Here is a 21,797-nt window from a genome sequence, read left to right as displayed (position 1 = left end):
ATTCTCAAGCTGCGCCGTCCCGAAAATATCACATGCCACTTCAAGGACTCGTGAACTACATACAACAGAACTGCTAAATAACCACATTATCCAGATGCAGTAGAGCTTGAGAGGTCATTCGCATGAGTCAGCTTGAGCGCTCCGAGTATTTATCTAGCCGGGTTATAATTGAGTGAGGTTGGTCTCAGCCTTGACTTCGTGGTATTCCGTAATCTCCCGTCACCCCGTTCACCCTTGTGAAACTCAGGCGAGTTCAATATAATCAAAAAGAAAAGAATGTACAAGCCAGGCTTTTTCGCTACAATGGCCTTCACCCTATTTCACCCGCAACTACCACTTTAGTTGCGGAGGTCGGAAGTTGGATTCAGAGCAATTGATCCAACTGTAACGAAACGCGGGATCTTATGAAGCAGTATATGTGAAGAGAGCGAAAGCAGTGAGTGGAGAAGAGATTAGATGAGATAGGAGTCTGATGCTAATGTGGTTGTATTAGACGAGCAAGCTCTCTGCACTTATATACATCCCTCCACAATCAAACGGTCGGTCATGAAGGCATACATTTCTTGAAAGCTTCCGTGTTAGGATCTAGTGGACAACTGAAGCTCTATGTTACTGCATTTTGTCACCAACTGTATCGCACTCGAAGCGAGACCTTGGTTTGTTCTTGATGCGGGAATTACTAGAGCGAGGGTAGCTTGAATATTCGTTTCTGTCGTGAATTTTGCCTCAATTTACATGCGCTAACATGCCGAGGATCTCCCAAGCAATCGTACGAGAAACTACTAAAGTAAACATGCTAAGTTTTGACTCGCCGACTCTTCATAGCTTCACTACAACTTTAACAGAGCTGGACTTCTAACCGCTCACCTCGTGCTTCGCCACTTGTGCAGAATGGCGGGGTGGTATCTCCGGAGCTGAAAGACTGGAACTTCTCATGACTGAGCGAAATTTGAGCTTGATGGGAATTCTGTAAAGTACATGGAATGCGGGACCATTCAAAATAAGAAATCAATGGGAGTCAGAAGATCGTTGTATACTGGCCAATTTGCAACTATGTGAGGTCGTTCTCTGATATCACCACGTGATCTCCCGAAATTGCCCGCCACTCATCCATTCATCCTCGTGTGAATTAGGAAATTCGTTAGGCTAAGTAATCCAGAATCTAAGTCGGGTATTATCTGTCGTTTCAGCTCCATCATATGCCAAGCGCCAAGCAAGCCGACTCATAGCAGTGTGTCCCCCAAGGCGCAGCGAACGATTGAGCAACCTGCTCGGACCGTGTCGCTAGCTCCCTTGATATCTAGACTGGGGTTGACTTCTACCAGATCTAGAGCAATGAGAGAGCCCGTCTCGGCAACGCACTCGGCGATGAAGTCGCCTTCACGAAGCGTCAGGCCGCCTCGGACTGGCGTTCCGGTGCTCGGAGCCCACATTGGGTCTATGGCGTCGACGTCGAAGGACAGATGGATGGGCGTATCGCTTCCGATCCAACCAAGTGCCATGTCCATGACTCTACCAATACCATGCCTTTCGACCCGTTAATACAAGGCGTGAGTGGGGTCATAGTTTCAAACAACTTACTTGTCGATATCATGCATCGAGAACGCTTTGATGCCATGCTCCTTTAGGATCTTCTTCTCTCCGCGGTCGATATCCCGGAGCCCAATGTAGACTAGCTTTTTGACGTTGATACGCTGGTCGTCCTGTATCCAACCGAATATATCCTCGTCCTTTTCCGTCGCCAGCCCGGTCAGGAACGCAACCGGCATGCCGTGGATGTTGCCGCTCCCAGAAGTCTCCGGAGTATTGATATCCGCGTGTGCATCCACCCAGATGACAGCTATTTCCTTCCCAAGTCGTTCCCGCGCCGCCTTCGCCGTGCCGGAGACGGTTCCAATGGCAATTGAATGGTCTCCACCCAGCGTCAGTACGAACTTGCCGCTCTTGGCGTGCTCATAGACCTGTTGGCTCAAGGCGCGGGTGACGGCGCTGACAGCTCTCGGCTTCTTCATGTTGCGGTAATCCGGGTCCTCTTTGGGCATGATATCAGTATAGGAGTGGACTTGGCCATCGTAGGTAACGCTGAAATCGAGGTCCTCTTCCAGTTGCTGGATCAGGCCTGCCTCGATGAGGGCCATGGGAGCGGCATCAACACCTGCTTTGGTCTGTCTTTATGTCAGCATTTGCGGTTCTTCGTCGCGGAGATATGTCAAATGCATGCAACAGGCTGCAATTGGCTCGAGTGAGTGAGGGCGACTGACCTGGCCTCCAGAGAAGCCAACCGCAACAAGACCCAAGTCATGGCGACTGGGCAGGAATTTCGGCTGTACCGTGGGTGCTGAAGTCATTGTTGTAGGTATGTAGTGACGTGGAAAGAGGGGTAATAGTGTAGATAAGGATGTCAGAGGGAGGAGACCTAGCCGTAGGACACGGAGTGCGGAAGTCTGTGTGAGGTAGGTGGTAGGCTAAAAGTATCGTCGAAGCGATAAAATCCCGGATTTGGATGCGACTTTTGGCCGGAGGTGAAGGGATGAAGAATTGGAGGGTGAAGAGGGCAGTATTTATGGCCTCCAGAATCTGCCATCTTTACGTAAATCGAGGCCCTTCAGATTTTCTCTACACGCCTGCTCCTGCACTTAGGGGAACAGTGAGGGCAGACTGCGGTACTGCGATCGCTAAAGGCAGGTTGTGCCTGGTGTTTATCTAGGCTCTCACGGGCTGAGACCCCCACTTGGCCCACGCTAGCTATCCCGCAATCGCCTCATCAGTCAGGAGAGAACAGCGGCACTACTATAAAGCTGTATACGGCGTCGCCTCCTCTATAGGCTCTGCTAGCCGTGTAGAGCTGATTCTCGTCTCGTTAAACTTTGCTTAAAAAGCAAGTTATTCCCAAATCTCACTCAAACCACGTACACGGCTCACCACCGCTTCCCGTCGGCTCCCATCACTGCCGTACACCTCCACCGCCTTTCTTCAGAACTATCATTCCCGGGTTTCCCTCAATCGTCACAAGACCAGAAGGATTGATAACGAGAATCCCTGTTTCATCCACTCATACAATGCTCCCCGCCATCCGCCTCACAGCGTCCAAACCTCCCTCGCGCAGTCACACCCTACATCTCCTCTGCCACGTGAAGCCCGGAGCTGCATCTAAGCGTGAAGGAGTTTCTGCTGTAACCGCATCCGGTATTGAGCTGTGCGTGGCAGCGCGGGCGCGAGAGGGCGAGGCCAACCGCGCTGTAAGAGCGCTGATCGCTGAGGTGAGTCGTAGTCCACTATTAGGCGCAATAGAATTTCTCGTCATGGCCAGGGACCGTCCAAGGACTGTTAGTAATGACAAAAGTTGGGCGTGCTTTATTATTCCGAGAAGGTTTTCTGAAGTAATTGTTGGAAGGGTTCTAGGCGTAAAAAAAGGTAAGCCACTCTAACGCGTGGTAGGTCCTCCATGTACCCAAATCAGACGTAGAGATTGCAAAAGGGATGAAATCGCGCGAAAAGACAGTCGTTGTATCAAACATAACCATCGTCAAGAGCAGCATAGAGGAGACCATTGAGGGCATAAGGATTAAAATTGAGCAAAGCGTGAGTACTTGACACTAGCGTTCAGTGACCTCTCTCGTTCAAACTTCTGCCATCACCCCCTTCATTATCGAATGATACAACTGCCATCCACTTCGAATCTGCCCTATCTCTTTGCAGCTAGCATTCCTCCACTCCTCAAAGCATCCTTCGCCCCGTTCAGGTGTACTGCCAAGCGCCCACCTCGGTGGTGTTGAGGGTCGCCGCGGTGAACCCCAAGCATGCAGGGTCGTAAACGATGTCCGGCAAGAGGCCAAAGACCTGGTACCCCTTCCCCTCGACAGGGCATGCGACCAAACCACCCTCGAAGCTCAAGGTTCCGTAATTCGGACTGTCCTCGACGCGGCTCCAGCCTATCTGAGTCGAGCCGGCGGGGATGTTGGCAGAATGGGCCTGCGTGAAAGACATGGCACCATCCGGGCCAATGTACACTGCCCAAGCGTGTTAGCGTACTTACGCGGTTGGTGGATTGGTAGTATGAGCTTACCCGTTTGTCCCCCCGGAACTTCAACGTACAGACTGAGAGTGGGCGAGGAGTAATCGCTAGAGAAGACAGTCTCGTCCCCCGCCGGACATTCCGAAGGGTCCAGAGGGCAGTACGATGAAGTTGGCGGTCCTGCCAAGTAGAACTTCTGTCCGGATGCGGCGAGGTTGGAGAAGTGGATCGGGGAAGCGGACCTCAGAGCCATCACGGTAAAGGGCTGAATTTGGGCGAGGGCGGTGGCCACGAAAGTGGAGATGGTGAGAGCGCCCTTCATGGTGATGCTGGGTTCGAGGTGGATTGATGGATGTGGGTCGATGAAGAATGACGCGGACTGATTGATGAAGAATGGGTTGGCTGGATCTGGGAGCGAGAAGGCAGAGGAAACCTTTATGTACTCGTCTTGACCCGGAAGTAGCGAGCTTGAATTGAGACTGCTTTGTTTACTCCCCTTCTCATCGGCCCTTTCTCTTTATATATCTAACCAATTGCCCGGCCCCTGTCGATGTCAGGATTGGCGTGGAGGTCACAGGGTGATCATCGCGACGGCCAAATTTTGGGGAACGGATCGGACCACCCCCAACGACGTCAATCACCAGTTGCACTTGACCGCCTGCTTCTCTCGAGAGCCGAGATGAGGCTCGGGGAGGGGCAGGTCTGTGTGTAGCCGTGGTCGTGCGCCATTCGGTCCGCGTAGTGTCTGTGTACAAGCATTTGCCACTGTTTAGTTGCTTCAACACCCTAAAAAAGTGTCAAGGAGTGACTAGTAACTACAACATCGTTCCTTCCCAGTTGTGAACTTCGCGGCCTGGGGTGGCTAGCAAGCCCGCAGATCATTCAATATGACGGATTCGTATCTTATATAGATGTCAGTCGTGTGCGGAGCACTCTGGACGAAGAGTCTCCATAAGTTGATGCCCTGATAATTAATCACCTCACTCACGATCTCGTCCAAACTTCGAAGACTAGTGAAGGCATTCCAAGAAGCAGCAGACAAGTGTACCGTGGAGTGTGCAATCATAGCGGATTTTGCCTTGCCACAATTGTCCTCGTGGTCCACATGTAACGAGAATTCGGAGTGAAGCCGGCGATTCACAATGTTGCATCGTGAGGAACCATAGACGTCAGTGCGTAGGCACAGGGGCCACCTGCATCACATTCCTCTTTGGACTGGTGAGTGGGTAGCGCACAAGCCCACTGGCAGCTCAACGGTTGTCGATCGGGAACTGCTAGGGTATTGCATGTTACTTGACGAGGCTGATTTAGGCATGGATTTGAACGTACCTACTCCAATGTCTCCTTGGAGGTGATGCAGCGCGACTGTCAATAACATTGCCCCGCGCAGTTGTCGCAGAGGCTTCATTTACGGTTTCAGGTCATGAACTCCCGGCACTTCCCCGCCGTACGCACAAAAGAGAGGATACCATTCGGACCCTTCACAGCCCCTGGGAAAGTTGGTCATGAGGCTTGGAGAAAAAGTACAGTGGTGGTAGAAAAGAATAGAACAACCATCCATCGGGTCCGGCATTCCTCGTACTTTTTCGGAATCGATAGCTCGGTAGAGCCATATCGAGCTATATGCAGCTTCGGTATTGGACATATCCAGGCTGATTCGTGGCGATGCTGCAAGGGTTTTGACCATCTCGAATGCATTGGCCAGTCACAGCCCGGAGCTGCCGGGCCGTCGCCGTTGTGACGTGACGGTTGTGGCTCTTTAAGCTTAAAACAGGTACTATTAATAGACTCCCCTTCGTTGCTCGTGTCCACGTTCACGATACCGGTGCGCAGGAGTTATGTCGCCTTCCCCGTTCTGCAGTAATCAGTGAGCGAGATGACAGCTGATACGTGACGTCTGTGAAACAAAGATAATAGCCAGCAAAGTGATAGGATATACAGAATCGATTTGATAATGGAAAATGACCTTTGGGTCACCTTCTGAACCCTCGCGATACTTCTACGTACCGAGGCAGGATTCAGCAAAGGGTGGTTATATCCCAAGGCCTAATTACTTAGTTCTCGCATAGTTGATCGATCCAGCCTCGGAATACCGCTTGCTCTAAATACAACCGTTGCGCCTCATTTCCAAAAAGTCCACTGGATACTGGGGTCTCGCGATCATCGTGTTATGTCGACAAGAATCCAATGGTCCAACTGATATGCGACTCTTGTACAATTGCAACGGCCACAGCCACCACTAGCATTGTACCATATGCTGTAAGCTGAGCACAAAAGCTAATCGCTAAGAGCTGTCCTTGTGGCAATCACATCCACAAGCACAACTTCCCGCTAGCTGTCCCAGCGGCAACCCAGTCTTGCGATGGATGGAATTTGGCCACGGCCGGCACCGCCGTGATGCCCTCGCCTCCCAGCTGCGCAAGCTGTTCGCCTTTACTCGTGTAGATGTCCACGAAGCGGTTCATGTTCCCAATGCAGAAGCGTTGGATTCCGTCCTGGGGTTGTAGTTGCCATTGTGCACGCAGACTGTTACAAGCATGTTAGCAATAAGTTTCGTGTTACCGAACATTTGAACTATAATCCTGCGTTTCAGGAAAGCAAAGCTTACATAGTAACCCATCTTCCGGTTTGGTTGTTATGCGGTATAATCGTGGCCGGTTCCATTTCGTCGTCGGTCAGAGTCGTCCCAGCCTTCCAGTCACCGCAGCCACTGAAGTCGTGGATCTTGACGGTGTCATCGTACGAAGCCGTAGCCACCTGACCTGCAGAATTCCATGCGGCGTGTGAGACAGAAAGCCTGCTTTCGTGTTCACCAACCAGCGCTGGTAGCCGCAATTCGCCCTTCCCGCTGATCTTCCGCAGGTCCCATATCTTCATCGTGCGATCCAAGGATGCTGTCGCCACGAGGTGCGCTTGCTGTGGGTGTAGAGAGAAACCTCCAATCTTCTTTTCCGACAATTGAAATATCTCCAACCCTGCAGACTTTTGTGGCGACGTCCGCATATCGCACATACCGAATGTACCTCCTAGGGTTGAGAAATATAGCATATTGGGATCCTTTGATGCGATTTCGACACCTGAAAGGGGGTCGTCGTCGCCCTTGTCTACCGGTGCATACACTTCCACAGCTACCCCCTTTGCCAGATCCAGTTTTCGAATCGAGGAATCGTATGAAGCCGAGTATAGCGCGTTCGCATCCGATGGACTGAACTGAAACGTGCAGATTGTCCGTGTATGAAGCTTGAATGTAGTGATCGCGGGCCCTTCCTTTTCGTCCTCTTCTTCGTCATCCTCTTGCTTCACCTCGGAAGCTTTTTGTGAGCAGTCGCAGATTCCCAAATTCCCCAACTTGTCTCCAGCAAACACCAGCGGCTTATCCGCCGTCGGGTGGAATCCCATTGAGTAGATACGCTCCGGCGTGATCTTGATCTCATTGGGCTCATAATCTTCCCAAAGCTCCAGCCCACTCATTTTCTCTCTTAATGCTTTCAACTCTTTATCACTCGTCTCCTTAACATCATTCGCGTTGAAAGTCCGTTCATACGGTTTCGTCTCCCTAACATTCCGTAGAAAGTTGCCCCCCTGATCCCAGCTCCGCCCTGCAACCACAATATCGCTGAGATTCAGGTCTCCACTAACACGCTGCCGTTTCGCACGTTCCGCTTCCTTGAACGCATCATGTTCGTCTTCCGCCTTGCGCTTCGCCACTTCACTATCGGCGACTATTCCACGCAGACGCGACGATGTGCGACGCGGGCCAGTGTCCTCTTCCTTGATCTTTTTAGGCGCGGGTTTCTTCGACTTGGCCTTAGCCTTGGCCGCGGCTTTTGAGGAGGGAGCAATGCCAGCTTGAGCGGCTTCGAGTTCGAGGGTACGGAGGAGTGCTTGGGTTTTGGCTATGTTTTCTTGACGCTTTTGCTCATATTCGCTGAGCTCGACTTTGGGACCGCGCGCCATGGTGGAGGAAGGGTGATGGGTATTCCTATAGATTAGAGCGACAAGAGCAATCACTGTTGCGCGCAGTTTCTGTAGACGTGGGTTGGAATAGCCGGACCGTAAGTGTGTCCGACAACGAGAAAGGAGGTTGGTGAAGTCTATGGGTCATTGTGGCGTCCGACGCGTTAAAAAACGCGAAGCGGGTTGGAAGTCACGTGGGTCAGATTAAGTGGCACGACGATCGCGACATCACTCTCCACATTCACGTCGAAAGTGAACATGATGCATGAAGAATTTCCGTCACTCACAGTCGTCACTTTCAATCAGAGTCAAAAGAAGCCAGATAAACATATTGAAACCTGACTACATCTCTCTATACTCTCTCTCTCTCTCTCTCTCTCTCTCTAGGTACAAATTAATTCAATCTCAATCACACACCCGAATCTTCCTCTTCCACTCCCGACACCGCAGTGTACGTCTCCCATGCCGCACAAGTCGAATTAAGAGTATCGTAGTCCACCAAAGCAGAAATCTCGGTCGAGCGCTCTACGAATTGCAACGCAAGACCTTCAGAGGTATGCCAGCCAATGTGGCAGTGCATAAGCCTGTATATCATGTCAAAAGCGATACCAGTGACTTAGTAAAAAGAACTCACCAAACTCCTGGGTTGTCTGTCAAAAAGGCAATTACCAGATACCCGCTCGTCGGCAGAGTCGCCACGTCTCTGCGAGGCGGATTGTCCGTATTCAGCGTGACGGAGTCACTGTAGGTTTCAAATTCGCCACTAGCGAGGATAAAAAAGTCGTGGCCTATATCAGAAACTCCATATCAGCATCTTCTTCGTCTGAAGCTAAGTGGGAACTTACCATGCAAGTGGATTGGATGTGGTACAGGAATAGTGGTCTCAATGACCCAGTAAACCCACTGCTCGCTAGTGCTCAGATTGTACACGCATTCCTCGTCGCTCCAACTTGTCTCCCCATTATACACTTGTAAGATGGTCGGGTCCGCCCACTCGACGGCAAAGCTATCGGTGCCAATCTGCCAACGGAAGAGGTTGTTCGCGTTCTTCCCAACTGCAACAGTGAGGTCGTCGCCGGTGGGACTGACGACAGTTTGTGAGAGGAATGGCACGAGATCAGAGACGTCTTCATCAATACAGTCGTCAGTGTAATCGTAGGCAGTGGAGGTCGGGTCGTCGGTGGAGCTGGAATCGTAGCGAATGATAGCTCTTATGTTGTCGCTGTCGTCATTATTGCTGCACTCGGACTGCGGAATGGCTCGCATCCAGTAATTGGCAGTGTCTTGGTCGGCCGTGACGATGACATCGTAGCGTTGTCCTGTAAGCTTTTAGCGATTGTTTTTCTATACTCTAAGGTGCGCTGCGTAAAGCTCACCCATGGTAATGTCTAATACGTCCGTGGCGTAAGGAACGATAGGAACAAAATCTGCTGCTATGACAGTCATGGTGTGATTATCGATGGAAAATTTGAAATGAGTGTCGATTGCGCCATTGACGACGCGAAGGAGATAGCTGGTCCCGGATTCGAAGGTTCCCTCAAAGCGAGTACCGCTACCATTGTAAGCGTTCAGTCCATTGATGAGGCCCGTGGTCATCAGTGGTGGGCCGGAAACTTGAGCGTAGGTGTACAAGGCATCGACAGTGTCGTGACTCCAGTCGCTTAGGACCACGGCGCCGAAGTCATCATCGTAATCTCCAGTGGCAGGTCCGTGGATAACGATAGGGCCTGTTCTTGTTAGACTGGATGGCTTCGAAGGGATGAAGCATCGAATGTTCTTACCGTAGACTCCCTCCCACGCCTGAAGCGAAAAGTGGGAGTGATACCAAGATGTCCCGTACTGGGTTGCTTTCCATGTGTAGCTCATGGATTCGCCGGGCTGTTGACTAGGATTAGTAAAACCCAACTCAAGCGTAAGAGAACTTACAGCAATCGGACACTGAGTAATGCTAGGGACACCATCGTTCATATTCGTGTAGTTCTGGCGAACGCCGTGCCAGTGAATGCCGGTGCCGTTGTTTGCAAGGCTATTAGTCACGTGAATTACTACGGTGTCTCCCTAGGTCCAAGTTAATGGCGGTCTGGCTATGTGTATTAAGGGGATAGCATACCCAGTTGGCTTCTATTGTGGGGCCCGGAACAGTCCCATTGACAGCCAGAACGATTCTTTCGAACCCATCCGGAGCTAGCGTAGTGTTCGTAACTTCCAGCCAGTACTGCGTGAATTAGCCACCACGATCTGTGTGTACGATCTGTGTGTTCCAATCTTCCGAACACTCATACCTCGACCGTGACCCCGGTTGTGGGTCCATCAGTATAATAGTTGGTGCTCGTATCATAATCGCACCAAACACTCCGGTCACTAGCCGTATTTCCATCGCACGTTGCGACAGCTGCTGAAGCTGTAGAGACCGCAGTTGCTGCTTGAGGGGCAGGGATGGCTGATGCGACGGCAATGAAAAGACCAAATAAAGGGAGGGTAATCATTGTGAGCTAGGGTGGTCCCTTGAACGGGAGAGAATAGATTGAAAAGGGTGAGCAAATCAAGGCCAAGTCTAACGAACAAGAATCGAAATTATGACAAGAGAACGAGGCCAAAGTATGTGAACTCGTGTGGTCTTGAAATTGAAGTTCTGCACGAAGGCCTATAAACTCTTTAATCTGGTCGTCCCCTTTCGGTATCACGCTCTCACAAGCTTCTGCTCTTGCACATCAATTTCCAAAAGCGTTATCCCGGCTGATTGAGGCTGTGATTGACACATAGCCTGCGCGCAACAATGTTTCATACCAGCCCTTGACGTGGACGTGGCGCAAGCGACTTTCCGTAAAGTATCTTGATATAGATAGGCGTTTACATGGTAATGCGTGGATACATGAAAAATCAATAGCGGTTGGCCCAAATCGGAATCGTCTTCCCACCAGAAATAGCTATGGGTACGCATTTGAACCTGTCCCTCGGGTCTATGCATGTTGTTGACTTGTAGGGAGTTCGTAAGCGCTTGCGGAGACCGGACTCCCTGCATCAAAGAGCCAGGGTGGAGTAATCTTGACTTCTAGAGACTGGGTCTCATGAATCGTGTGTAGATCTAAGCAAATTTGGGACCGTAAACCTCTGATTTTAGAAAAATTCGGGCGAAACATCAGTGACGGAAGCTTAATAGACGATGTACTCGGGGGAGAGAAGGAACGAGAAGAACGAAGCTGTTCCATTAGAATAATCCCCACACATAACAATAGAGATGACTTGAAAGATAGAAATATGTTGAGTAATGCTAGACGTTTTTTAGAGAAACGCCCTTTGGAAGCAAGCGTTTTGATCCTTGGCTGACCAGGGCTACGACGCCGTGACGACAAAACCCCCGAGTCGAACCAGTGACACTGTACCGGCTCCCAATGAGCTTGCGTGCCTTTTGGTGGGGTTTATGAGGAAGTACATCCTAAAGACACTGGTGACCGCAAGCGAGAACTATGTAATCTTGGCGCCATTGCCTATTGATGCCCTCCCTGCAGGTGAAGTCACGTCGACACTCACACAAGTGTACGTAACTACGCTTGCTCAAGCTATTGTTTCATCCAAGACAGTGCCCTCGGGAGCCACGGGGACCATGGAAAAGGCGTTAGGGGCTCTGGAGGAGAAGCGTGGAGATGGGCGGTACGAGCCGAGAACGCGGCAGATACCCGGTCTATATCGGGGTTAGTATTGGCCTTAGTGGACATCTCGAGGGAAACCACAAGAAGAAACGAGCCCAAGACATGGTGGGTAGGGATGCAAAAGGCTCGGAGGACGCGTGTGGTTGATGAGGCTGTCGCTAGTGAATGTGAACGGGCCTCTCCCGAAGCCGAGACGCGAGATCTACCTCCGATCCAGCGGCCATCAAGCCCAAACCAAGCACCTTTGCCGACGAGTTGCGTCGCCCTAGTCACATAAACACCAACAGGTGGTACGACGACTCGTTGTTTCAATGCTTCTCTTGCCAAGCTCCGCCATGCCACGCGTCCACAGCTGCCAGCCTTGTGGAGCAACTTTGTTCATGCAGGAACAGAGGTTTAGGGAAACCTCCCCAATCCTCCTATCTGATCTTGATCATTGGCCGAAATGACCCACCTAGGGCCACATAATGAGTGACGTTGCACACTGACCCTTGATAGTAGTTCAGAGTAAAGCGGACGAGATTGAAGACATCTCAGCCGGACGAGGGCCCAGGAAGGATCCCGGCCGCTTTGTGGTAGTCGTCAGCGCTTCCGCATAGAGACATACAGGGGAAGTAGAAGAGCATTATAGCCGTTGTAGAAAGGTCTGCTGGTTGGCATTGAAACTTCAGCTGTATATCAAATACTGAGGGCGCCCTGCGAGCACAAAGCTATCTACACTTCTTACATTCTCTATCTCTCTTCTCTTTCACACTTCAGCTTAGTGCTTCATCCAATGCTTCTCATTCATATCATATCTTTCATGGTCTGCGCTGGCTTGCTGGCGTCGGCATCGACACTTAAACTTCGGGCTGATGATGCCTCTCATACTTTCAGCCTCTACGCGTATGGAACCGATATCACTCCAGGACTTCCACTCTTTTACGGCGACGGTACGTTCTGTAGCCCTTAGCACACAAAAAGGACCAGCCCTTACCTCGACGCCGACTAGGCAAAGCATATATCGGAACTTCCACCCCCTCATGGTTGTCCGAAGGCGTAAACATAACCCGTAAGCCCCTTTCCCAACTCTCAGCCGCCCCAGCTGCATCCATCTAATACCTCCAGTAACCTCCACGGACGACGACACCACGTTCGTCGCCGCTCCCTCTTCCAGCTCCACAAACTGGACCACCACTCCAATGATGTACATCGACACCACCTCCGACGCCTTCCAGCCCGTCGGCTTCACTTCCACCAATTCCTCCCTGTCTGACGGGCAGGTGACCAGCGGCTTCGGGCTCTACGGCGGTTGGGCGATGCACCTCGCCGACGACGGCACTGTGGAGATGGGCTTTTACGCTGTCGAAACGAACGTAACAGATGTCTATGAGGTACTGTGGAACGCAGCCACTGCGACGCCAACGACGGGCACGGCGATTGCGCTACGGACTATAGCGCCGGCTGTGGTGTCTTAAGTGTATTTTGAATTGTACTGTAGCTTAGGGGAGAATTGGTTGTGGATTCGGGTTGTTGTGACGGACGGAGAGTTCTTGGTTCCGTATGCTGCAGTTAAGATTGCAACGCACTGTTGGTTAGAGCGGGCCTGGGCGCAATTCGTCGAGCTTTTGACTGGGAACGTAAGCGCATATAATCAATGCTATTCAGCTTTATATGCAATCAGAGCTTAGTGTGAGATCCTGGAAAGAATCGGATTTGCGACCTCGGGATATTTACATCTTCTCTGGATTGGAAAAGATATTCGGAGACTTCAAGAAATGATAAATACGCCTACCCTTACGTTGTAAAGCGTAGCGTGCCCTACCGCTTGCAATATTTGGAATCCCGAAATGTAAACGAAATGACTGATATAAGAATCGGGGTTTTGCAGCTCACTCGCTTAACATTTTCTTCACATGCTCTAGGGGTTATGTTATCGTTGAATGCCTGTTTGTGCAGATTGTAAAGAGGATGTTTGGTTAGATGCCTGGCTATATTGTGCGTAAACGATGTATAGCTACTAAGCCAGACCGACCCAAGGGGAGCCCACGTGACCAATCTCTATCCAATCTTCCTGTTGAAGCTTAACCAGGTGCAAGATCTTCTAAGACATAGGGAGCTGTCGGTAGATCAAAATAGCTCTAAGACCGGGAAGAAGCACATGAGACATGTGATATTTGCGATAGCCAGGTAGATAGTTATGAGTCATTAGAACGTAGTAGGAGATGCACTGGAAGGAGATGGCTGAAGATGATACACGTGGATGAGATGATTTAAGGAAAGGGGGAAAATAATCAAATTACGCATTGTCAAAACGCATATTCTACCAAATATCAGATCCAAAATGAACACCATGCTAAGTATCAATCAATGTATACCCAATAAAAAGCATAACGTGTGTGCTGGACCTCAGACTATGCTCCAGGCCCAAAAGTCTCCTGGGTCCCCAGCCGCTTCCCTTCCGGCGTCATGCCAAATTTCACTATCGTCTCTTCTGCCGAATACTTCATGTCGGCTTGCCTCGGGTTCTCATCCAGCATTTGGCGATCGTGAACTGGTAGTCCGTGGTACAAGAAGGGCAGAACTGACGTTTTCAATACTTCGTCCCTCCGACACATCCATACTGTCATGACCAGGAACACGACACATCCGGCGACAACAAAATGGTTGAGAGACAAATAGGCGTAGCGCATTTTGAAGAAGCTCTGCAACTCGAAGACCGTGCCGTGTCCAGAAAGACGTCCATCACCATCAGCAAAACCGGCAGGGACTCTTAGCGCCATGGCCCGATTCATCATACCAGCGAGGTACGCGCCAGTCGCAAGGAACGTCTCAGCAGGGGCCAATTGGGAGGCATACCGTATGAGCGCTTGGTATTGGCTGTTGACGAAGAATGTTTGGAAATGCGTGTTGTTGCCATAGCTGTCCGTTACGTTAAATAAAGAACCAACGATTCCTTCCGAGCTGTGGATTAACCACTTCTGGAGAGCGAATTGCGCCTTTGCATCGACCTGATACAGGCAGTTCGGGTCGGTGGAACTGTCGAGCTTTGTTCCATTCACGTAACAGGGTTCCGGCCGAATGTAGATGTCGTTCGTCTGGCCGTAGGCGGTCCTTGCTTCCGCAGAAGTATTCTTGAACGTTGTGAGATCCGGTGTCGCCCAAAGTTCCCCTCTTGTAACGTTTGTTGTACTATATGTGGTAACCGCCCAGACCAGGACACACTGTACTGCCGATGGTTTGTAATCGTTATACGCGTCGACGTATATAGCTTGGTAGTTGAGGATCAATTGACCCATATTCTTCCAATCGAAAAACTCGTTTGATGAATACAGGGCCGTTGCGGAAGTGTTGAGAATTCCACCGTTCTTGATGAGCATAAGACCCTCCGGTAACTTAAGATATGCATCGTCGCTTGTGTCTAGCACAGAAGATATGTCCCTGCAATCTCCATCGACTTCCAAAGACTGGTACGGTGCATATGTACAGTTGCTCGAGAAGCAACTGAAAGGAAGTGGGGGCAAATAGGGCAGGTCGCTCGAGGTGTAGGAAAGGCCAAAGTTCATAGCTCCGATCATATCAGCCGCTGGGAACGACGATGTACCGTTTGTATTATATGTGAACACTGAGTCATAGACTACGTTTCGCGGAATGGTGGCGTTATTTTTGACTGGTTGGAGTCGTGGCTCAATGTTAATTACGTTCTGTGCGAGCGTGTCCATGACTAAAGCAGAGACCGTGACGAGAGCTCCAAAAGAAGCAAAATGCCTGTCGCAGCAATTCAGTGTTAGTAGATATATTCTGTAAAATTGGCCGGCAGTACAAAACTTCAGACAAGTACCTAAAGACTAAGGGTAGATAATAAGTAGATAGATAGGCAAACATACCAGAAGTTGAGATAAACCAGAAGACGCGCTGAGCCTATAGTACCCCTACTGGCTTCGTCGAAGGCTTATGGTCGAAAAGGGTCAGGAGATAGTCATTTGAGAGCGCGTGAGGGGTGACTTACCCTCCATTTCCGACAACTTTTGGTAGTTCCAGAAGCGGTGCCATTTCAACTGACCAATGCAGGCGGCTATGGGTATGAGGGAAGCTGCTTTGGTGATCGTGACCAGTATGGCGACCTCGGAGTTCAGACTCCAATGATTATGATACAACTGGACGTTGGTGTTGTTGTAGTGATGAAGGAGAAGAATAGTGACGAGATGAAGCACAACCGCGACTACGCATGCTGCGACCTCATACACCCAAAAGTTCGCAAAAATATAAGTCTTCTTGTATGCAAGCCTCTTCTGATGACCACCAGCACGCTCTTGTCGCTTGCGGCCGGAAGGGTCTGGAGATGTGAAATAACCCGTCGCGGTTGAGGTGTGTGGGGTTTTGCTATCCCCCAAGTCGACGTCCTGCGTTGGGGAGATGTAGTCCGTTGGGGCATAAGGAGCAGCAGGTACGCTGGAATATTGTGCCATAGTGTCCAAATACTGCAAAACGAGAGAGATGAGGGGCGAAAGCGGGATGTAACAAGCCAGGAGGGCGACTGGTTATGTACTTCAGCCAGGGTGCAAGTACCCATGTAGTGCACTCCCGGGAAAGAAGCTTTCAGCCCTGGCGATGCCATGATTTGAGATTGGACACCGGAAATAGGAATAGGACTGAATCACCGTGCTGAGAACGGACAAGGGTTCGCAGAACGGACTTGATGATGGGGTGAGGGGATTCCTACATGAGGCTGATGGCCGAGCTTAGCGCGTGGAGTTGCATAGGGCGATCGAATGCTGACGCCAAGCACCCAGAAGCAGAAAAAGCTTAAAGTTGGGTCCCGCCGAGACGGTATCTGGGCCAGTAGCATCAATTGTAGACCTGACAGTTTTCTCCTGAGGACGGCTGCCGATCCCGGTACTTGGTCGTTGGTGGACTAGCGGGTGTCTTTGTGGACGCCAGAGCCGGGATGAAACGCGCCTGCATGAGGGGTGCGTCGGTGGCGGTGTCACTCAAGCCCCTGCCAAGTCAGCGTTTCTTCCCAAGTGCTGCCCTTGAACCTGGACGAGTCGAGTGCCTCGTCGTCCATGAATCGGACGCATGCTGCAGATAAGAGATGTTAGCCAACTTGACGAGGTGTGTATCATGGGATTCAACGTCTACAGTCCCGTTATGACGAGGAGTGATGATGCGATGGCGCAGTCCTGAATGGGGGCCACAAGGGAATTATTTGTTTGAGGGTGCTCGGCTGGGTGTTGGAGATTCAAAAATAGCCCAGCAAGGATCTAGATAGCTGAAGCCTGGACGCAGGGGTTCCCCATGGACAACGGCAACACTAACCTGCTTGTGTTACTGAATCATAGAAATGAGGATGTTGTTGAAATCCACTACTGACGTCTTGTCAGATTACACATGTACAGGGGCCATAATCGTGCATGATCTATCCGACGACGATGAAGCTGCCGATTGCTGGAGCCGCGCCGGCCTTTTATGACAGCAATTGCGACCACGCGACCAGGGCACTTACCTCTGCCATCGCTCCATAACCGGGCTCCCATTCATCACCTAGACCGAAGGCAAAATCAGAAATAGGATATTAGCTGTCGTAAGTCTTCCGTCATTAGAGGAAGTAGAGTATTACGTACCACCCCAAAAGCAAGCCAGGCCATAGCCCACGACTATTGTACGGACATCCAATGCTGATCATCCCTATCAACAGCATGAACGCGTACATGAGGTTCTGCTCCGTTTATGACTGGAATGGAATGACATGATATTCTCTAGCTCGAGCTTCGCCCTGTGTTCAAATCGCTTGGTTCTGAGCGAAGCTTGCGTTATCTGGTAAGGATCTGGGCCTGAAGAAGCGCTTAACGATCGGAGCGGATTGCATGATAGCAGAAGGATGGTGATTTTCGTAATCCTTCAAGAGTCCTCAGGATCACGTAACGATCCGGGCATCCTACATACCCTGGGTTCGGCTGGTAATGAAAATGACCTGAAGGTGGACAAGAACTTGTTCATGTGTATCAAAAGAGAACTCAAGATGACTCTAGACTTCTTTCACAATTCGAGACTCTTATGCTAGCCTCGTCTTCCTTTGCGAGCCATCCAACACTTCCACTAAAGTATGCTCTGGACGGACGCCGCGTTTCATCTATAATGGAGTTTGTCAACGACATAAAGCGCGTTGCAATTCGGACCACACAAGTTTCCGAGGAAGTTGACGAGTAACATGACGGCGTATGGAGTTACCGTCAACCCAAATGCAGCGTAGCCGTATCGTTCGATCCAGTCTACTCGTGAGCGATATGGCGTCGAAATGGGATCATCTTGGCCAAGTCGACCGCACTGTTCGGAATCTTCTCTCCAACTTCTGGCTCCCACTGACGAGGACGTAGTACAATGCCTCGTCATAGAAATCCCTACACTCGTTCGCCGCTGCGTGAGGAGCCTCATAGTATTTTCAGCATTCCAAACAAGAGAGAAGTTCGGCACTTTGGATGACTAGTAAACTTGCGAGGCTACCTCAGACAGCGTCAACAGGGTGTACGCAGATTAGAAGCGTATTCGCTGTCCCCGGTTTCTCGTAGTACGGTTGAAACTCCACAGACAGTGGCAGGACAGTGTACGGATATCTGTGACAAGGCACTATAGCACGCAAAGAGCCCCAGACCCTGCAGCCTTTTCTAAGTCAGATATGGCAACGACGGTACTGCACATTAGAGCTTCGATGCCCAGGAAAGATCACACATTGTAGGAACTCGAGACATCTTAAAGACAGTAACGGCGAAGAAAAAGGGGAGTTCTCCCACCCTTATCAGAACCGTTACGTTACAAGCGACGTATTTGAAGAGAAAGAATGCTGCAAGATCACTCCATTCGGTAGTCGTGCATATCAGATTAGGGTTGCCATAATTCGAAGACCCTTCTAGCAGTGTACGTGATATGATTTGGAGCGCCGCTGCAGTCGCTGAAGTGGCGAAGAGAGGGACAAGATGAAGGAGGGGGAAATATTGGGCAAATCAACGCGTTTGATCTGGCATGATGATGTTTCTTGAAGGGAAGTGAGGACGAAATAAGAAAACTCCGTGGCTCGTATTCAAATCTGAGGTTGATTCTGCCTTGTCGACAGACGTCACCTCCGCACTTTTAACTGACAGCGCTCGTACCATCAGATTCCTCTGTACATATGTCTCCCGCAATATAAAGCGCTTCAGTATATCTTAGCAAGTCTGAATGAAATAGACATACTACTAACATCCAAGGTCGTAGATGAGTTTGTGTGTTGGTGATCGGTGGGCGCCCTGCAGACGCCACTCCCCGCCTTCGTATTCCATCATGCCCAAGTACCCTAGCACGTGCCTAGGTAACCATTGAACCACCACTCGTTCAGCCAAGCATCAATAAGACCTTTCAAAAGATGAAGAAGTCCAGATAATGCTTACAGGCATCCCCAAGCCAAGGATGAAAGCATAACTCGGCCTTACTAAGCCCTACGTTTTAAGTAGTTCCCGAAACGGAACGTTACGCAACGCTTTAACGCTTAGCCACACACTTCGTGTCTGGGCGTCCACGAGGCTCTTTCATCCTGCGATCCCGCCGTCTCTATTGCCACCCACTCACTCCCAACAGTGCTCCTTCACTCTTTCAACTATACTTACAAACTTTAATAAACGAGACCTTTTTCTCACAACTTCAACTTTCTCAAAGCGCGCGCATTACCACCAAACCTCAAACTACCCCCGCAAACGTCCACCCCAAACTCTCACTCACAATGTCCTCCCAGAAATACGTACGACGCCTCCAATCTATCCCAACAATAGGAAAACTAAAATCCCCAGGAACCCCCCCAAAGCCCACCTCCAGGCTACATTCAAGCCCCACCCGCCGCCTACCACGACCCCAACTACAGCGGCTCCCCCGCGCCGCAACAAGGATACTACCAGTCGCCTCCACCAGGGAACGCAGACTACTACGGCGGCCAACCACAATACGGGCCACCGCAGGGACCGTACGGGCCGCAGTACGGGCAGCAGTACCCTCCACCACAAGTATGCGCAATCAAAACTTCTTCACCGGTATGGCGATGGTGGAACATTGGCTGATATTAGTCGCAGGGCATGTATTACCAACAAGGGCCGCCGGGGGGTTATTACGATGATCGGGGAAGAGGTGGAGGAGGCGTTGGGGAAGGGCTCTTGGGCGGGCTACTGGCTGCGATTGCGTGCTGTTGTTGCCTGGACTGCTTGTTCTAAGGGCACAAGTTTTGGCCACAGCCCGACGAGTTCCTGCACGAACACTTTCTTCTCCCCGAAAACCACCCTCTGCATCCTGTCCGCGGCGCCTGGCGGCCGTTCGAGTTTGGGCCACGCAATTGTCTCGGCCAGACGCTATCGATGCTAGATCTCAGGGTCACGCTGTTGATGGTGGTGGGGAGTGGCAACAGTTAGGGGACGAGATGCTGTAATGGAATATGCCTGCAGGACAGGCTGAGGGAATAGTGCCCAGGACTCTGGGCTGCGCTCAAGTAGTTCACCCGATACGGGCGTTTGTGAGGTATTGCGTTCTTGTATGATATTGCGGGGAGGTTGCGTTGACGTTGAGTGAGATGTGTCTCATCAAGTAGTACTTTAATGTTAAACACTCAGTCGCAGTATTGGCAGAGATTTGGCAATAATCAGTACATGAATTATTAAGCTGCTAGATGTATCACACTCTATTTAGTAGTCACTTGCACACATAAACCAAATTAATTAGCATCACCAATCACAGCCGGTTCGAGGACGTTCGACGGTACGTAATAGGGAGGGTTCGCGGGGACGGGGGACGAGGTATCGACTGTGTAGGGGGGTGACCGATTATTCGTAGTGTACATGGATGTATCTCAGGTAGAACCGAATCGATCGATCGAATCGTCGTGCTAGAAACTTTGACCGCCGCATCGTGGAAACCGCCGAAACCGACCGAGGTGAGGGATCCGCATCGAGTCGGACTGCTGACATGATCAATTTGGTACCAACCCGCAAAAACCGAAGCCAATATCCATTGAAAGCCACCGCCAAGGAAAAAGGAGAAGGAAATCGAGTCATTGGGTAGCCACCCAAGATGACCTCACGCTTTTCAGACGATCTCTGGTTCCCTAGACTGATTTTAGTATCGTGCTTCTTCGAAGTCCTCGGATCCTCTTGGAGGGGGACGGGAGGAGCTACTCTGCTGTGTCAAGGTCGTCATGGACGGCAGGAGGAGGAGAATCGACTAAGTTTTCGGGCGCAAGGTCAGATCTTGTTCGAGAGGGGTGGGTTCCTGCACACCTTTACGGTCGTCTCCATTGGTGCCGTTCTCCCGATCGTCTTCGGGACGAACATCCTTCATCTCACGGTCGCGATCATCCGGGCTGCGAGAACGGTCACGGTCGCGTCGGTCGTAGTCGCGCTCGCGTCGGTCATCCTTGCGAGGAGAGTAGTCGCCACGTCCACGGCGCGGTGGGGACTGGCTTCGGCGACGCGGAGAACGGTCTCCTCGACGGGGCGGACGGGCATCGCGACCGGCTCCGTCGCGACTGGCGCCAGACTCGAATCGCCAAGAAGCAGACGGGGGAGTTCGGGCCCACTGGAATCTGTTAGGAGAGCGGTCAAGCCGGCGCCGCAGTTGTTCATACCTCAATCTTCAGCAGATCGTCGCGTCCGATGCGCTTGTTGTGCATCTCATGGTACGCATCGTCCGCATCCCGACGACTCTCGTATTCGACGAACGCAAAGCTACTGGATGTTCAGCCGCAGCCTGCTCAAGACGGGGACATTTAACTCACAGGCGGGAAGAAGCCGAGCGAGGGGCTGGAATATCGCAACGGACAAGTCGGCCATAGCTTGGAAAAGTCAGTTGCTACTGGTTTGTAGGTGCGGTGATGAAGCAACGACGTGCGTAGAGAGCTTGAAAACGGCGCCTTCGATTCGGATGTGGTCTCGGTAGGGGACAGACGATACGGGGCGGATCGAGCGATCGATAGAGGGAGGGCGGGGAGGTAAAGGCAGGATGTACATAGAACCGCTTTGGGTTGGGCGAGGAGGGCGGTTGGTGTGGTTACGATGCGTGGAGGACATACCGTTCGAATTCGTAAGCCAGGTCGCGTGCACGGGTGCCGTGGCCGAAGCCGGTCACGTAGAGAGTAGTGCCTCCACGAGACATGTTGAGGAGTCGGGTTGTCGTGCCGATGTGGG

The 21,797-nt window shown here is 51.1% G+C and overlaps 9 protein-coding genes across 9 annotated transcripts; 3 read left to right on the top strand and 6 right to left on the bottom strand.

Annotated features, from left to right (window-relative positions):
• Positions 1-1,223: 1,223 nt before the first annotated feature.
• BDZ99DRAFT_391654 (Ureohydrolase) lies at positions 1,224-2,348 on the bottom strand (the record flags this gene model as incomplete). The annotated part of the gene is made up of 3 exons (XM_033715738.1): positions 1,224-1,527; positions 1,582-2,165; positions 2,262-2,348. The coding sequence occupies 3 exons, from the start codon at positions 2,346-2,348 to the stop codon at positions 1,224-1,226; spliced, it is 975 nt and encodes a 324-aa protein (XP_033574927.1).
• Positions 2,349-2,843: 495 nt separating this feature from the next.
• BDZ99DRAFT_69917 (YggU-like protein) lies at positions 2,844-3,640 on the top strand. The gene is made up of 3 exons (XM_033728829.1): positions 2,844-2,878; positions 2,938-3,260; positions 3,439-3,640. Exons 2-3 carry the CDS (start codon positions 3,060-3,062, stop codon positions 3,592-3,594), a joined length of 357 nt encoding a protein of 118 aa, XP_033574926.1. The 5' UTR covers positions 2,844-2,878; positions 2,938-3,059; the 3' UTR covers positions 3,595-3,640.
• Positions 3,480-4,545, bottom strand: BDZ99DRAFT_464863 (uncharacterized protein). The gene is made up of 2 exons (XM_033720426.1): positions 4,067-4,545; positions 3,480-4,010 (listed from the first exon to the last, which is right to left on the bottom strand). Exons 1-2 carry the CDS (start codon positions 4,335-4,337, stop codon positions 3,739-3,741), a joined length of 543 nt encoding a protein of 180 aa, XP_033574925.1. The 5' UTR covers positions 4,338-4,545; the 3' UTR covers positions 3,480-3,738.
• A 1,455-nt stretch (positions 4,546-6,000) lies between these two features.
• BDZ99DRAFT_420648 (WD repeat-containing protein) lies at positions 6,001-8,101 on the bottom strand. The gene is made up of 2 exons (XM_033716929.1): positions 6,624-8,101; positions 6,001-6,541 (listed from the first exon to the last, which is right to left on the bottom strand). The coding sequence occupies exons 1-2, from the start codon at positions 7,970-7,972 to the stop codon at positions 6,322-6,324; spliced, it is 1,569 nt and encodes a 522-aa protein (XP_033574924.1). The 5' UTR covers positions 7,973-8,101; the 3' UTR covers positions 6,001-6,321.
• A 184-nt stretch (positions 8,102-8,285) lies between these two features.
• On the bottom strand, positions 8,286-10,476 carry BDZ99DRAFT_464861 (laccase Lcc4). The gene is made up of 8 exons (XM_033720425.1): positions 10,255-10,476; positions 10,083-10,187; positions 9,899-10,030; positions 9,754-9,850; positions 9,349-9,699; positions 8,818-9,291; positions 8,607-8,760; positions 8,286-8,556 (listed from the first exon to the last, which is right to left on the bottom strand). Exons 1-8 carry the CDS (start codon positions 10,456-10,458, stop codon positions 8,382-8,384), a joined length of 1,692 nt encoding a protein of 563 aa, XP_033574923.1. The 5' UTR covers positions 10,459-10,476; the 3' UTR covers positions 8,286-8,381.
• A 1,823-nt stretch (positions 10,477-12,299) lies between these two features.
• BDZ99DRAFT_464860 (uncharacterized protein) lies at positions 12,300-13,449 on the top strand. Its single transcript, XM_033720424.1, has 3 exons — positions 12,300-12,554; positions 12,614-12,673; positions 12,730-13,449. Exons 1-3 carry the CDS (start codon positions 12,398-12,400, stop codon positions 13,077-13,079), a joined length of 567 nt encoding a protein of 188 aa, XP_033574922.1. The 5' UTR covers positions 12,300-12,397; the 3' UTR covers positions 13,080-13,449.
• Positions 13,450-13,586: 137 nt separating this feature from the next.
• BDZ99DRAFT_500237 (uncharacterized protein) lies at positions 13,587-16,070 on the bottom strand (the record flags this gene model as incomplete). The annotated part of the gene is made up of 3 exons (XM_033723707.1): positions 13,587-15,369; positions 15,489-15,552; positions 15,611-16,070. The coding sequence occupies 3 exons, from the start codon at positions 16,068-16,070 to the stop codon at positions 14,016-14,018; spliced, it is 1,878 nt and encodes a 625-aa protein (XP_033574921.1). The 3' UTR covers positions 13,587-14,015.
• A 3,086-nt stretch (positions 16,071-19,156) lies between these two features.
• On the top strand, positions 19,157-20,030 carry BDZ99DRAFT_572834 (uncharacterized protein; the record flags this gene model as incomplete). Its single annotated transcript, XM_033728239.1, has 4 exons — positions 19,157-19,372; positions 19,422-19,631; positions 19,698-19,752; positions 19,837-20,030. Exons 1-4 carry the CDS (start codon positions 19,355-19,357, stop codon positions 20,028-20,030), a joined length of 477 nt encoding a protein of 158 aa, XP_033574920.1. The 5' UTR covers positions 19,157-19,354.
• Positions 20,031-20,785: 755 nt separating this feature from the next.
• On the bottom strand, positions 20,786-21,765 carry BDZ99DRAFT_489492 (uncharacterized protein; the record flags this gene model as incomplete). The annotated part of the gene is made up of 5 exons (XM_033722985.1): positions 20,786-20,835; positions 20,892-21,189; positions 21,239-21,338; positions 21,389-21,445; positions 21,683-21,765. The coding sequence occupies 5 exons, from the start codon at positions 21,763-21,765 to the stop codon at positions 20,786-20,788; spliced, it is 588 nt and encodes a 195-aa protein (XP_033574919.1).
• Positions 21,766-21,797: the final 32 nt, after the last annotated feature.

This window comes from Mytilinidion resinicola (genome assembly GCF_010093595.1).
Source record: "Mytilinidion resinicola strain CBS 304.34 unplaced genomic scaffold BDZ99scaffold_13, whole genome shotgun sequence".
NCBI lineage: Eukaryota > Fungi > Ascomycota > Dothideomycetes > Mytilinidiales > Mytilinidiaceae > Mytilinidion > Mytilinidion resinicola.
This window is presented reverse-complemented; position numbering and strand designations above follow the sequence as displayed.

What these genes read in the sequence shown, in the direction of transcription:
- BDZ99DRAFT_69917 (XM_033728829.1), top strand. Translation starts at nt 3,060, where the DNA reads ATGCTCCCCGCCATCCGCCTCACAGCGTCCAAACCTCCCTCGCGCAGT. An exon ending in TAAGAGCGCTGATCGCTGAG is followed by an intron (nt 3,261 to 3,438) that starts GTGAGTCGTAGT and finishes AACGCGTGGTAG; the next exon opens with GTCCTCCATGTACCCAAATC.
- BDZ99DRAFT_464863 (XM_033720426.1), bottom strand. Translation starts at nt 4,337, where the DNA reads ATGAAGGGCGCTCTCACCATCTCCACTTTCGTGGCCACCGCCCTCGCC. An exon ending in AGTTCCGGGGGGACAAACGG is followed by an intron (nt 4,011 to 4,066) that starts GTAAGCTCATAC and finishes ACGCTTGGGCAG; the next exon opens with TGTACATTGGCCCGGATGGT.
- BDZ99DRAFT_420648 (XM_033716929.1), bottom strand. Translation starts at nt 7,972, where the DNA reads ATGGCGCGCGGTCCCAAAGTCGAGCTCAGCGAATATGAGCAAAAGCGT. An exon ending in ACCGGAAGATGGGTTACTAT is followed by an intron (nt 6,542 to 6,623) that starts GTAAGCTTTGCT and finishes TGCTTGTAACAG; the next exon opens with TCTGCGTGCACAATGGCAAC.
- BDZ99DRAFT_464861 (XM_033720425.1), bottom strand. Translation starts at nt 10,458, where the DNA reads ATGATTACCCTCCCTTTATTTGGTCTTTTCATTGCCGTCGCATCAGCC. An exon ending in GGCGTGGGAGGGAGTCTACG is followed by an intron (nt 9,700 to 9,753) that starts GTAAGAACATTC and finishes TAACAAGAACAG; the next exon opens with GCCCTATCGTTATCCACGGA. An exon ending in ACATCCAATCCACTTGCATG is followed by an intron (nt 8,761 to 8,817) that starts GTAAGTTCCCAC and finishes TTTCTGATATAG; the next exon opens with GCCACGACTTTTTTATCCTC.
- BDZ99DRAFT_464860 (XM_033720424.1), top strand. Translation starts at nt 12,398, where the DNA reads ATGCTTCTCATTCATATCATATCTTTCATGGTCTGCGCTGGCTTGCTG. An exon ending in TCCACTCTTTTACGGCGACG is followed by an intron (nt 12,555 to 12,613) that starts GTACGTTCTGTA and finishes GACGCCGACTAG; the next exon opens with GCAAAGCATATATCGGAACT. An exon ending in CGAAGGCGTAAACATAACCC is followed by an intron (nt 12,674 to 12,729) that starts GTAAGCCCCTTT and finishes TAATACCTCCAG; the next exon opens with TAACCTCCACGGACGACGAC.